This window comes from Microcaecilia unicolor, chromosome 6 (assembly GCF_901765095.1).
Source record: "Microcaecilia unicolor chromosome 6, aMicUni1.1, whole genome shotgun sequence".
Classification (NCBI taxonomy): Eukaryota; Metazoa; Chordata; class Amphibia; order Gymnophiona; family Siphonopidae; genus Microcaecilia; species Microcaecilia unicolor.
In genome coordinates, this window is record NC_044036.1 from 141,176,837 (window position 1) to 141,191,965 (window position 15,129).

At 41.2% G+C, this 15,129-nt stretch overlaps 1 protein-coding gene across 1 annotated transcript in view; it reads right to left on the minus strand.

Moving 5' to 3' along the window:
* The window catches only part of LOC115472943 (phosphatidylinositol 4,5-bisphosphate 3-kinase catalytic subunit gamma isoform-like), a 39,020-nt gene extending 25,224 nt beyond the window's left edge, over positions 1–13,796 (minus strand). Inside the window, exons 1-2 of the mRNA XM_030207486.1 lie at positions 13,704–13,796; positions 3,282–5,240 (exon numbers count right to left, since the gene is read on the minus strand). Of these exons, the coding sequence (XP_030063346.1) occupies positions 3,282–5,240; positions 13,704–13,706 (1,962 nt within the window). The 5' untranslated portion in view covers positions 13,707–13,796. The remainder of the gene's footprint in view (positions 1–3,281; positions 5,241–13,703) is intronic.
* Positions 13,797–15,129: the final 1,333 nt, after the last annotated feature.

The window sequence follows — 15,129 nt, forward strand, 5'->3', positions numbered from 1 at the left end:
ACGAGGGAAGGGAAGGCTGCTGGAACCGGCGTAAGCCTGCCGATGTCTTCAATGCCGGCTGCCCGCGACTCCAGCAAAACTGTAATATTTAAAGGTACGGCGGGGGGCGGGGCAGTGGCGGGCTGGGGAGGCAGATGCGGGATCGGAGCTCAGCCTGCTCCCTCCGCTCCGCTGCCTCCACTGCTGGGTGGGCCTGGGCCCACCCAGGCCCACCCGTGGCTACGCCCCTGGTCAGGGGTGTGATAAGGGCGGGATTTGGGTGTTCCAGCGACCTGGACATTTTTCAGCCATAATGGAACAAAATGAAAACATCCAGGACCCAGATCCAAGATGGCGCCGCTCTGCTAGGACGCTCTGAACCTCTCTCTGAAGATGCCGAAGCATAGGGGGAGAATAGCGGGCAGAGCTTCCCCGCTGCAACGTCCTTTACCTGGTTCAATTGACCAATTTCTGAGGCCACGAGCAACTGTACTGGAACACGGAACGCTACCGGTTAGGAATGTCGGCGAAAGGGAGATTTCGACTTCCTCCGGTCTAGAAACAACGTTGAGCCCCACAGCGCGAACTCCGCCTCCCCAACCCCTCTGTGCAAGTTCCTTCCTCTCTGACCCGACAGGGTCCCCCTTGGAAGTAGGTACGGACCCAGGAGAACGCCGGGGAGAAGCGACGAATCTATCTGAGGAGGGAATGGAGGGCAGTTTGCCCATGGAGCCGGCGGGGAATGAAGGGAGAGAAACTGAGAGCCGAAGTGAGGTTCATGAGCAGCTTCCAGTAAGGTTTGAATTGCCTAAAGAGTTAGCGGTAAAACCAAAAGAAGTGACTCTAGATGTTTTGTGGGACTTAATGTCTAACCTGGGACAGCTTTTCCTTAAACAAGTTAACGAGGTTTTACCAAAAGTAAAGCATATTGAAACTGAATTACAAAAAAAGGAAGAAGAGACTAATGCTTTGAATGAAAAAAGTAGAAAAAATTGATCAAAGGATTGTGAAACTGGAAACAGTACAAACTACGATGTTAAAAGATTTGACGAATATTAGGCAAAAAATGGAAACATTTGATAATTTTACTAAAAATCATAACCTGAGATTTGTCAACTTTCCCAGGTTACCAAATGTTCTTCCTTTGGATATGTTGAAGCGTTATTTTTCTGAAGTTTTGAATATTATGGAAAAGGACTTTCCACCCTTTTCACAAGTATACTATGTCCCGGGGAAGAATTTTAATCAAGAAACTGAACAACCGATCGACGTCTCTCTTTTGCTTGAGACTTCTGACTCTGATTTGGCGACGGCCTCTACTTTGGTGGCGACTGTCGCCTTAATGCCCGATAAGAATTGGATTTTCCGTCTTTTCTTTCAAAATAAAGAGAAACCCTTTTTGGGTTTTAGAATAATGTTATTTCCTGATGTCTCCAAGGAGACAAGACGACGGAGGAAACAATTTTTGCTCACTAAGCCGGAGGTATTGCACTTGGGGGGTACCTTCTTTTTAAAGTACCCCTGCAAGTGCATAATAAGGCTTGGGGGTAAAAAATATATGTTTACTGAACCTGTTCATGTTTCAACATTGATAGCCTCAGTTAAAATTGAGAAGCAGTAGAGAAGATGATGTACAACTTTCTAGCAGAGTTATAATTGTTGTTTAAATTAATTCCTATGTTATATTTCTCCCTTAGATTATTTAATCTTGGATCTCCGTTTATGGACTTGAGAGTCAATAGATTTAGAAAAGTGAAGATTTATTCACATTTTCTTTTCCTTTTTGCTTTTTTTTCCCTTTTATTTACTGGTGTAAAACTTTTACTATTGACTCTATCCTACTCAAGAAGTTTTCTTGTAACATATTGTTAAATGAATAAATATAAATTTAAAAAAAAACAAAACATCCAGGACTAAATCTAGAATGTTTTGAGCTAGACCTGTTTTAATAATGACTGATGACTAGTGGAGGAATAAAGGAATGACCTCCCTTTACTCCCCCTGTGGTCACTGACCCTCTCTCACCCTCCAAAGATGTAAAAGAAACAGTACATACCAGCTTAGAAGTTATAGCCAGTCTAAGTAGAGCAGCAAGCAGGTCCCTGGAATTGCCTAGTGGTCAATGCAGTGCATTGTGGAGAAGGGGACTCAGACTCATAATCCACTCTAACTGTTACACTTGTGGTGGAAAGTGTGAGCCCTCCAAAACCCACCAAAAACCTACTGTACCCAAAAATAGGTGACACCTGCAGCCATAACGGCTATTGTAGTAGTGTACAGTTGGGAACAGCAGGTTTTTGGTGGGTTTTGGAGGGCTCACTATACAATATAAGGGAGCAACGATGGGTTGTGTACCTGGGAGCTTTTAGGTGAAATGCACTGCAGTACCCCTTAGGTTGCATCACTGCTCTGCTGGGACCCAGGCCCATACTTCCCCCTACCTATTACATTTGTGGTGGAAACTGTGAGCCCTCCAAAACTCACCAGAAACCCACTGTACCCACATATAGGTGCCCCCTTCACCCGTAAGGGTTATGGTAGTGGTGTACAGTTGGGGCAGTGGGTTTTGGGTGGATTTGGGGGGAGCTCAGCAGACAAGATAAGGGAGCAACGGTGAGATGTGTACCTGGAGCATTTATTTGAAGTCCACAGCAGTGCCCCCTAAGGTGCCCCATTGCTCTCCTGGGATGTCTGTGTGGCCAGTCTACTAAGAATGCTGGCTCCTCCTACATTCCAATGGCTTGGATTCTGGGCGTTTTTTCACTTAGACATTTTTGTTTTTGAAAATGGACCAAAAAGATAAATGCACAGAGCACCAAAACATCTAGTAAATAGACATTTTTGGAAAAAAAAAAAAGATAGATGTTTTTCTGTTTTGAAAATGGCTATATTCCCCACTTGAATTTTGGATGTTTTTAGCAAAACGTCCAGTTGGACTTAGACATCATATCAAAAATGCCCCTCCACGTACAATATTCTATAAGGTAGCACCTAACTGCAAGGGAGGTGTACATGTAGGCAGAGAAAAGGTTGGCCATGGGCGTGTCTCCCAAGTATGTGCTTAGTTTATAGAATACTATAAACTGCACACATTACTTGGTGCATCTCAGTGTGCCAAATTACATCTGCCATTGACCTGGCATAAGAGGGTGTGAATAAACATGGAGGCGCCAATGCCAGCTTGCACCAGTATTCTATAATAGAATGTTGACACTAAACCCACAGCATTGGGGCACCTGAGGTTCTAATTTATAGAATAGCCACCCCTGTGTGTATAAAAGTATCACAAGAAGCTTAGTCACCTGCACCATTTGTAATAAGTATCTCCGAAATTCATCATTGGGCAGTTCTTTGAGGCGATGCACAGATTTCTTCCTGACATTCTTGTCAGCAAAATTAATGCTCAACAACTCCAGAGCAGTCGCAATGTCCAAGTTTTTAGGATTCCAGTGTTCGAGCAGCCAATGGATATCCTGGACAGCATTCAGGTCTTCCCACTTTACCTGACTCAGAAATGTTGGGAGATTATTACTATATTTAGCACATTCTTCCTTAAATCTTTTCAGGAGATCCAACTCTGTGCCAGAGACAGGGTTTTGAAAGAAAAATTCTTCTTCCTTACTTTGGGATTTTGAAGAGCACCCACCTGGACTAAAGCAGCTTGATTCAGCTCCCCTACTATGAGGTAGGACCACTGGATAATTGTATGTATCGAGGATAATGGTTATAGCCATTGTATCTTCCACATTGTAGTTGGTTTTAGAGGTCATCCGATCTGCTTCGAAAGTGAACAAGTCTTCCTCTTTTTCAGGATAAGGCCACATGTAAAGAATGTGTTCTCCTTGCTGCAGAAGGGACCTGTGGTCAATTAAGAGCAAGTTGACAAAGTACAAAAGCGTAGATTTCCCTCTTTGCTTATCTTCCTTGGTTTTCTGGAGCAGATTTGTGTGCCCCTTGAGCAAGGTTTCATTGTTTTTACCATATACACAGAGACTCAGCTTTGCTCTATCTGGGAGATTCTTTACTAGAATGTCAAACTCAAGCCAGATATTCCACAGAACTTCATCTTGAAAGGATTTGGGCCTGGTTATAACTGACGACAAAATTCTCCTTCCATGCAGGATACTCGCCACAACGTAAACAGACTGGGGGCATTTATCTGGAAGGTCTGGAATGTCTATACCAACGATCTTGACTCTAAATTTTCTGGCACAATCCCAGAGAGACAAAAATAAAATTTGGTTTATATCTTTATCTTCCAGTTGAAGTTCTTCATGGGTACCACTAAGTCCTGTTAGCTCATCAATCAATGGCCAGTCTTCAAAGGTAGCATTATCTTCTGTAAATATGATTGGTATCAGAGACAAATGGATTTCCTGTCTAGTTTTCAGGCAATTTCTTATCCACAAAAAATCTACAAGTGGTTTGTTACCAACAATATACTCTTCTCGGTTACAAACTTTTAATACCAAGTTATCCTGAGGGTGACTCACAACTAGGCCAAGTTTATGAATACAGTTCTGAATAATAGTCTTAGGGAGATCATTTATGTTTATTTTCATTTTATGAGCAACTTTTAAGTGATGAATGGTCACCAATTGTTTTTCAGTAACCAAAGCCCTGAGGTCTGCTGGCAGTGGGATAGTGGAAACCCAAGGTTCCATGTGATAGGACATGGGGTCTCTTTTTCTCAGTTCCATCTGCCTCGGACGTGCAAGCTGCCTACGTGCAAAGGCTAACTCATCATGGCAGTGACTCGCACTAAGCACCCCTAGATCATATCCAATCAGCTCATTTAATAAATTCTGAAACTTGTCACTGTCCACATAATTATGTGGGCCGTTTCTGAGATAAACGTGACCCCTTTGTGTGCCCATCTTCCTCCAATACCTAACAGCATCCAAAGTTTGGATGATTTGTTGGTCATCATATATTTCATACCAATCTTCCCCTTTCTTGTAGAGCAGCTGATATGTCTCTGGATCAGCTAGCTCATATTGTTGAGAATGAACGCTCTCCTTGTTTGCTGTCAATATAATCTGTAGCCTAAGATTCCTAACTGTAGAGTGGGTGGGGATTTCTACAGCAATTTCCTCCAGGGAGTCTTCCTTGATTTTCCTTGTAGGCAGAGTTATTTTAAATGACAAGATGTCTTGCCTGCTGAGAGCGCTTAGCAAAGCTGTGTTTGACGACCTGCTTCCATGCTGTTTGTCCAAAGAGTGTTGCTTAGCTTCTGTAAATGGATAATCCATCCTAGGTTCCTAAAGCAAGAGAAGCTTAAGAAATATTAGTGATCAAAATACCATAGTGATGTCCATGCATGTCATTCTTCTAAACTGCCTTTTTCACTACAAGGGACTCACAGGAGTTTACGGGAACAATTTTGCCCAGATTCTATATATGGTACCCAGATTTGCACTCGCTCCTGAGATTTGTGTGCAAATTTATTGAATAACATGCTCTGAACCATCAATGATTGGGTGCTAGCAACCTACTAATAATTTATTTATTTATTGCATTTGTATCCCACATTTTCCCACATATTTGCAGGCTCAATGTGGCTTACATTGCTCCGTCATGGTATCATCATGACTGAATAAACATATACAATTAGTAATTACATAGGAAACAAGGGAAATATAGTGCATAAAAGTAACATGTATAAAGAGAACATTTATGGAATAACAGATGAGACGGTGCTTTACTAAAGTTCAAATGATGGATCATTATGGTATGTTCTGTTAAAGAGGTGGGTCTTCAAGGATTTCCGAAAGTTGATTAGGTCATGTATTATTTTCATGGCAGTTGGCAGTGCATTCCATAGCTGCGTGCCTATATAAGAAAAACTGGATGCATGTGTCAGTTTATATTTTAGTCCTTTGAAGCTTGGGAAGTGGAGATTCAGGGAATAATAATAATAATAATATAATTATTATCATAATTTCTATAGTGCTACTAGATCTACACAGCACTGTATACAGGTACTTTCTCTGTCCCTAGGGGGCTCACAATCTAAGTTTTTTGTACCTGGGGCAACGGAGGGTTAAGTGACTTGCCCAAGGTCACAAGGAACTGCAATGGGAATTGAACCCAGGTTGCCAGGATCAAAGCCACTGCACTAACTATTAGGTTACTCCTCTGCATCCAATTATTGAGGTTAATTGCCACCCATTAGAATTTGCGCAAACATCTGGCTGCATGCTATTCTATAAGGCAGTCTATATTTAAATCACCTAAACAGAGATCTGTGGGGACTATATATCAAATAACAAGATCATGTCCCAAACAGTAATATATTCAGCAGGAATTTTCTTCAAACTGATGTTCAAATATATACAATAGATTATTTCTCATGATCTTATAAATGTCTTTATAGGGATTATCAGACTTCTATGCATCTTGCAACCATCTGAACAGTAATGTTCTATCATTCTTTCTTTGCAAACGAAATGGCGCGGTGCAAATCCTCATAGAATCCCACTTTTGCTCTAATATTTAATTAATTTAATTCAAAAAAGATTTTCTTAAAAATTCTTAGAAATCCTTAGAAATTACGACTTATCTTTAATGGCAGCAGCATAAAGTTATCAGGAACCCCCGCCGACATGGCCAAGTTTCGTGATCCGCTTTATCAAGGAGGAGGCTCACTGCAAACTAACAATAAAAGTGAGAATCAAACACCTTCAATAAAGGGATTCCTTATAATCTCGAAATTTAAACTACATAAGGTATTTATTTACCGTTAAGCTTTCATACTGTTCCTGCATCAACAAAATGGCCGCGGCATCTCAGCACACGCCTTCCTTTTAAATAAGCTACAGCTGATCAAAGGGAGAACTCCAGGATTGGATAATCAATCAAAGTAACCAGCCAATCAAATTAGATCAGCGACCACCAGTCTATTTCAGAATTCAAACCGTCAGGATACAAAGAATTAAGCTGGAAAATCCATCTTTGTTCTTTAAAGTTTAATAGTTGACCAGTGTTACCACCCTCCCATCCCGCACATATGTGGTCAATAATTCTCCATCTAAGGTCTGTAAAAGAATGATGAAATTCTAACCAATGTTGAACCAGAGGTGCCGAAAGCACTTGATTTTTTATACGAGATTTATGTTCATTCAAATGCACCTTGATAGGTCTACTGGATCTCCCTACATATATCTTGTGGCATGGACATATTATAACATATACCACATTATTAGACAAAGTTAGTATTCGATCTAGCATATATAGGTCGAGAATCATCAGAATATCTCCAAACTACACCCTCAATAGTAGTATCAGACCATTGGCATGCTCCACATTTTGAATGACCCAAAACGGCACAGTTAGTACACTCATAATCTAATCTTCTATATGATAATAACTCCCCCAGAGTTTTACTCCGTTTATAAGCCCCAATCGGGTGATATACAAAACATTCATAGATCTGTAGAACCTGCCAATGCTGATGAATACTTTCCAAAATTTTTGAACTTAATGGAGAGTAGGGAAGAACAACAGTAAGTTTATCTTCTGTGTCATTGGCGCGATATTGTAACAATAGATCTCTATTGGAGAATTTTGCTCGTAAATAAGCCTTTCTAACCACTGATTTTGGATAACCTCTTTCTAAAAATTTCTTTGTCAGTTTTCTAGCTTGATCCTCAAAACTACCCATTTCAGAACATATTCTTCTAATTCTTAAGAACTGACTTATGGGTAAACTAGTTTTAAGATGATAGGGATGAAAACTAGAAAAATGTAGCAGGGTATTTCAAGAGGTGGGTTTTTGAAACACAGTAGTATGTATCTGATTGGATGTTTTAAATATCCAGACATCCAGAAATTCCAGACTCTGATGATGATAATGGAATGTAAACTTCAAATTATTCTGTAAAGAGTTCAATTTATTCATAAAATGTAACAAAGATGTCTCAGAACCTTCCCAGATAAAGAATATATCATCCAAATAACGTTTCCAATAAGAAATATTACTGAATTCCTGTAATGTATAAATCATCTGATACTCAAATTTAGCTAAATATAATGTTGCAACAGAGGGAGCCAACGTGGCCCCCATTGCTATACCTGTTTTTTGTACAAAAAATTGTTTTTGAAAAAAGAAGTAATTATGCTCAATAACCAGATGAGCAAGTTTCATAAGGAATTCAGTAGAAATCCGATGGGGAGCAGAACGTTGATCCAATATTTCTTGAATGATATTTAAAGCCCCATCCTGTGGAATGACAGTATACAAGGAAGTAACGTCTACTGTGACAAAGATGGAACTTTCCCCAAGATTTACATCTTGAAGACTGCAAAGAAAGTCAGTTGTATCCTTCAGATAAAAAGATGGATTTTCCAGCTTAATTCTTGTATCCTGACGGTTTGAATTCTGAAATAGACTGGTGGTCGCTGATCTAATTTGATTGGCTGGTTACTTTGATTGATTATCCAATCCTGGAGTTCTCCCTTTGATCAGCTGTAGCTTATTTAAAAGGAAGGCGTGTGCTGAGATGCCGCGGCCATTTTGTTGATGCAGGAACAGTATGAAAGCTTAACGGTAAATAAATACCTTATGTAGTTTAAATTTCGAGATTATAAGGAATCCCTTTATTGAAGGTGTTTGATTCTCACTTTTATTGTTGGTTTGCAGTGAGCCTCCTCCTTGATAAAGCGGATCACGAAACTTGGCCATGTCGGCGGGGGTTCCTGATAACTTTATGCTGCTGCCATTAAAGATAAGTCGTAATTTCTAAGGATTTCTAAGAATTTTTAAGAAAATCTTTTTTGAATTAAATTAATTAAATATTAGAGCAAAAGTGGGATTCTATGAGGATTTGCACCGCGCCATTTCGTTTGCAAAGAAAGAACGATAGAACATTACTGTTCAGATGGTTGCGAGATGCATAGAAGTCTGATAATCCCTATAAAGACATTTATAAGATCATGAGAAATAATCTATTGTATATATTTGAACATCAGTTTGAAGAAAATTCCTGCTGAATATATTACTGTTTGGGACATGATCTTGTTATTCTATAAGGCAGGGCATCTAACTCCCATAGCAGGAATCTGAAAGGGAGAGTAGCTATGGGAGAGGCACGGGAGTGTCATTTGTGTTATAGAATACAGGTTCAGCATGCCCAGACTGTGCATCAGCATTTACACCAGGTTTCAGCAGGTGTTAAGTCTGGAACCCAAAGTTTGGGGATGAGAATCGAACCTCTGTGCAATTCAATAAATGGTGCACACTTTTTATAGAATTGTGCTTAGTGCCGATCTTATCTAGCAACCCATTTTTCAACGCAATTAATATAATTTCCTCCTTAAGGTATATCACAACTAATTTAAAAATGGATATACAAAAGAAAACTTCCTATTACACAGCCCTTGCTTCCACTAGGGAATAAAAATAGGCCATATTAAACTAAACCAATCAAATCAGTAATGCAATTCCTCCCTACAGTTAAGCTAAATAATGTAACGACGCTACGTACTAAATATTCCCAATCTAATCCTTAGAAAAAACATAATAAAGGTAAAGTAAGGAAACCCAACCCACAGAAAATTCCTTAAAAACCCCTTTAAAGAGCCCAGCTCCCCTCCCGCAATCACTGTCGAAGACCTTTGTGTTGACACATTTAAAAGGCAATTTTATAAGAACATAAGCGTTGCCATACTGGGGCAGACCGAAGGTCCATCAAGCCCAGTATCCTGTTTCCAACAGTGGCCAATCCAGATCACAAGTACCTGGCAAGATCCCAGAACAGAAAAACAGATTTTATACTGCTTATCCTAGAAATAAGCAGTGGATTTTCCCAAGTCCATCTTAATAATGGCTTATGGACTTTTCTGTAGGAAATTATCTAAACCCTTTTTAAACCCTGCTAAGCTAACTGCTTTTAACAAATTCTCTGGCAATGAATTCCAGAGTTTAATTACACATTGAGGGGCCCTTTTACTAAGCTGCAGGTCCTTTTTATCGCAGCAGGTAAAAAGGCTGAAAAAAAGAAACGGCCATGTGGTAAGATTGCACTTGTATGGATTTACAGCCTGCTTCACTGACGCAGACTACTCAATAATTACTGTGGATTCTTTTGGATTCGTATTAGGTAAATGAGACCTTTATTAGAGGTGCTAAAATCTACAATGATTAAGATATATACAAATGATTAGCTATATAACGAAAAAGAAACAATACCTATCTGTAAACAATCATTACATCACTGGTCTCTACATCTAAGCAATGCTAAGAGTTCTTAGACCAGGAAAAGAAGCAATAATACACTATACATACAACATCACTGGTCAGGAATTTCAGGCCCTTATCTCATCAGCCTGGAGGCCCATTGCAGCGAAAACCTGAAGTCTCCTTACGACCAGGAACAAGTCTTTTCTGCACGATGCGTCCACCCACAGATGAGCCTCAAAGCTCTGCCGCAACAAGCCCCCCTTTTTATTAAGCTGAAGCTTATTTTCAGAGCCAAGGAAAATTACAGAATACTCTAGAATAGGTAAACAAGACCTACTGTGGGAATGTGGTCACATGTTTCCAAGTCCAGGTGGCCTTGGAATAGTCTAAACTTCGAAAACAAGCACCACCATCCTCCTCTTCACATACCAAATTAATTAGAGTTGTGCCTTATCTTCTGCATTCCAACTTATTTTCACACAATCAAAGTTAAACAATCATTTTAAACAGAATTACTTCTAATCAACAATACAGACCCCAACTGCACTTGTTAGTCAAGGCAGATAGAGTTGAAAAGCAATCTCTAAAATCCTTCTTATTACACCACGTGGCCATGTGGGGGAGAGAACTTACCGCCACCCATTGAGGCGGCAGTAAGGGCTCCTGCGCTAACCCGATGGTAAAAAAAATAGGGACCTATTTTCCCTAGCGCTAGAAATGCCACACGCTGGGGGTGGAACTACCGGTGGCGCCCACATTGGGTCAGCGATAGTTCTGGATTGTTTCACTGCTTAGTAAAATGGCCCCTGAGTGAAAAAATATTTTCTCCGGTTTGTTTTGAATTTACTACTTAGTAGCTTCATCGCGTGCCTCCTAGTCCCAATATTTTTGGAAACAGTAAACAAACTATTCACATCTACCTGTTCCACTCCGCTCATTATTTTATAGACCTCTATCATATCTTCTCTCAGCCATCTCTTCTCCAAGCTGAAGAGCCCTAGACACTTCAGCCTTTCCTCATAGGGAAGTCGTCCCATCCCTTGTATCATTTTTGTCGCCTTTCTCTGTACCTTTTCTAATTCGGTTGTATCTTTTTTGCGATGCGGTGACCAGAATCGCACACAGTATTCAAGGTGCACCTACCTTATAGAACAGTCATGCCTACATGGGTGACTGGCAGCAAAAATTGTCCATTACAGAAATGCTAGGTGCTATTCTATAAATAGTAAGCCTAGCATGGATCATGGGCATGTCATGGCCGGGTTACTAAGCGACACGCACAACTTATAGAATACTGCCGGTTGCGTGTGTCAAATGGCACACCTAGGCACCCACACACCAGCCGTTCACGTTTCGTAAGCAGCCTGACTAACTTCTGGTGTATCCCTGTGGCTCTGCACTAGTATTTTATAAATGGCTTAGGCAAGCTCTTAAACCGTTATAGAATTAGTGCCTTACGTCCTTTTGTGGCACCTAAAATAAGGTCCCAATTTATAGAATTTCTGCCTTACATTATTGCAATGCTTTGTATTCTGGATTACCTGAAAATAAATGTCAAATAATGCAAACCTCTGCCAGCTGCACGATTGGGGCACATAGTTTGCTCCTGGTTGTAAATAAATTCACTTTACATGGCTAGCGACAAATAAACTTATTCCACTCTTTTTAGCTTCTCAGACTGCCCCTTCATTCCAAACAGGGCTTTTCTATCTGCCCAGCAAGGCGGCCAGGTCTCCTCTATATCTTTCTTGATTACTGATAAACCTAATCCCCCTCCAGAACGCTTTGGTCTTCTCAAAACAATTGTATCATCATGCCGTCATTCCGAAATAAGTGCTTCAACTTTGTACACAGTAGAATTTTCAGTGTTATAGACCCCCCCTCTCACTCCCCCGCAGCTTATAAAGTTTACATCAGTCACCCACTTCAGCAACAGCAGCATGACAGGCTGCCTTCGGCCAACCCCAGGGTCTTCTCTCTGTTGCATCCCACCCACAGGAAATTGCATCAAAAGAGGCAGAATGCAGCAGAGGCAAGATCCAGGGTGTGAGGGACCAGTGCCAGACCCATGGTTGGGGGGGGGGGGGGGGGGGGAGAGAAGGGGAGAGACCAGATGAGGAAGGGGAGTGTCATAAAAGGCTTAAACTGTAGTCCAGGTGAGGTCAGAGGCTGGGTATTTTGGTGCCCTTAATCACTGGGGCCCTGGGCCAGAGCCTCACCTGGTCCAGTGGTTAAGCTGCCTCTGCTCTTATACCAAATTTAAATCTGGTCTTAAAAAACTTTTCTTTCAGGATGCCTATAACAACGGACCTTAATGCCCCACCCCGCCCCTCCGCTTCTGTGTGAGCTGATCCGAATTGGCAGTGCTGTGTCCTGCAGCTCTGAATACTCTCTTTCTCTCTTTCCTTCGCAAATATTGTATTTCTTTTCCTCATCTTATCAATGTAACTTGTTTTGATTTTGTAAACCATTCTGAAAGGTTCCTAAAGGGCAGAATATCAAATAAACATGAAACTTCTGAAGCTGCACCGGATTTATGGAATAGTTTGACATTACAGCTGTGCTTTGTTCCTACCCTGCTCAAGAATAAAAGCCTTAGTTTTTCCATCCAAGCTGACTTATTGTTTTGCTGCTTTTAACTCCTAACCCTTATTCACTTGTTCAGAACCCTTATTTTATCATCCTCACTTTAATATTCCCTTATCTCTTGTTTGTCCTGTTTGTCTGTCCTAATTATATTGTAAGCTCTGTTGAGCAGGGACTGTCTCTTCATGTTCAAGTGTACAGCGCTGTGTACTTCTAGTAGCACTATAGAAATAAGTAGTAGTAGTCTTGGGATTCCGGAATCTTGCTATTCTTTGGGATTCTGCACAGAATCTTGCTACTATGGGATTCCGGAATCTTGCTACTATTCAGGATTCTGCACAGAATCTTGCTACTCTTTGTCCTTATCCCTTACTTGTCCTGTTTGTCTGTCCTGATGACATGGTAAGCTCTGTCGAGCAGGGACTGTCTCTTCATGTTCAAGTGTACAGCGCTGCGTACATCTAATTGCGCTTTAGAAATGATAAGCAGTAGTAGTAGTGTCTTATAACAAGCAGATGTTTATGTTTGTTTTATTAATATATGATACATATTTAGCACATTTGATTTTTAGTTGGAGTGAAGGGAGTAGCCTAATAAGGCAGCGGTCTAAGAACCAGGGGAACTGGGTTTGATTCCCAATGCAGCTCCCTGTGACTCGGGACAAGATGCGTAATCCATTGCCCCAGGTACAAAATAAGTGCCTGTATAGAATAGGTAAACTGCTTTGATTTTAATCACAGAAAGGCGGTATATCAAATCCCCTTTCCTTTAGGGTTTAATAGAAAAACACTGAATGCAAAAAAAGCAGAAATTAAATAGGTGTCTGTTAAACACTGGAAAAGCCCCTGGCTTGTCTTGTATCCCTCGCGCTACATAACAGCCTCCTTGTACGTAAATAAAGCAAATCTTTTTGTAATAGAAACTCATTAAAAACAAGTTGTTACAAGTAAATACGTACCATTGAGAACCTGAGAATCCATATGTAGTCTGCAGCTGGTGGACAGCTGAAAACTTGAGACCTCTGTCCAGCCTGAAGAAAATGCCAAGTGGTTCAACCTATGGCCAGAGTAACACTACCTGCAGGGATTTTCTCTTTTCTTTTTGTATGTGACTAAAGTATTGCTGGATGTCTTTATTACTTCCTCCTTCCTGGTTATTTTTCTACCAGCAAAGCAAGTTGTAATACAATGAAGAAATCTAAGTCTTAAAGAGGATAGTTACTGCAGATCGTTACCCTGAAATAGCACTAGTGGCAGTTTTACCCTATCGAGAAGCCATAGGTGCAATTTGCCTATTGACTGTGTAGGGGCAAGAGGAAAGAAAATCATATTGGTGGGGTGGGGCAATTCAGCATTAACACTTGGAGCAGTGGTGGGGGTGGGATTGGATTGCCCTCCCCCCTCTCCTGCCCTTTCCTCCCAACTACACATGTGCCAGAAGCCTTCAGCTAATTAGGTCATATAATTGTCTAAAACCTCTTGATTTCAGAAAATAGATTTTGCAAGGAGATGTGACCCAGTGGTTACATCAAATCCAGGGGTATAAATAGAACAGGGGCAGGCAGACTGACCATTCGGGCAACCGGGCAGTACTTGAGGGCCCAGAGGCGATGCCCGGATGCCCAGCACGCTGCTGGTGATCTATTGGCCTCAGCAGGGGGGAACATGTTCTTTCCTGCTCGGTCCACTGGGCTGCCACTATTTCTATCACCCAGCACCACTGTATGCTAAAAATGGCGGCCGAGACTACCGCGGGAAATCTCGGCTGTCATTTTGAAAACACAGCGGTGCCAGCAGGCAGGAAAGAACATGCCCCTCTTGCAGAGGCCACCAGGACCCCTCAGGTAGGATCGGAGCAGCAGTGTGTGTGTGGGGGGGGGTGTCGGGCAGCAGCCGGGCGGGAAGCCCAGACCACCCTCAGTCCGCCCCTGAAATAGAAGATGCCAGCTTGTGATGGATTCTCTCCATGATCATGTGCTGTAGTTGAAAACAACAGATTTGTCTTCATCTGCTTTACCTAGTGGACAAATTTAAAAAAAAAACCTGCCTGCTGAACCGGGCACGCATGCTTACCAACAGGAATAGTTTAAATTCCACACAGAGCCAGAATTCACGGTAAAGGTATGGGGATATTGCAGGGAATATAAAAGCTCTTAGTCTCTCTATCATTATCTGATTGTCTCTGGTCTGGAGCAGCCTCTACTGATTGAAATCACCAGGCCTGCATAACAGGAAGTGTATTGTTAATCCCTGATGGAAGGGTAGGTTCTGCTTTTTAGTTTCCAGTTCCTCATTATATCAGGCACTGTGTGGGCATTGTTCGCAAATAAAGGTTAACAAGTACAAACAAAAAATATAAGATGATCCCTGTTAATTTGATGTTAT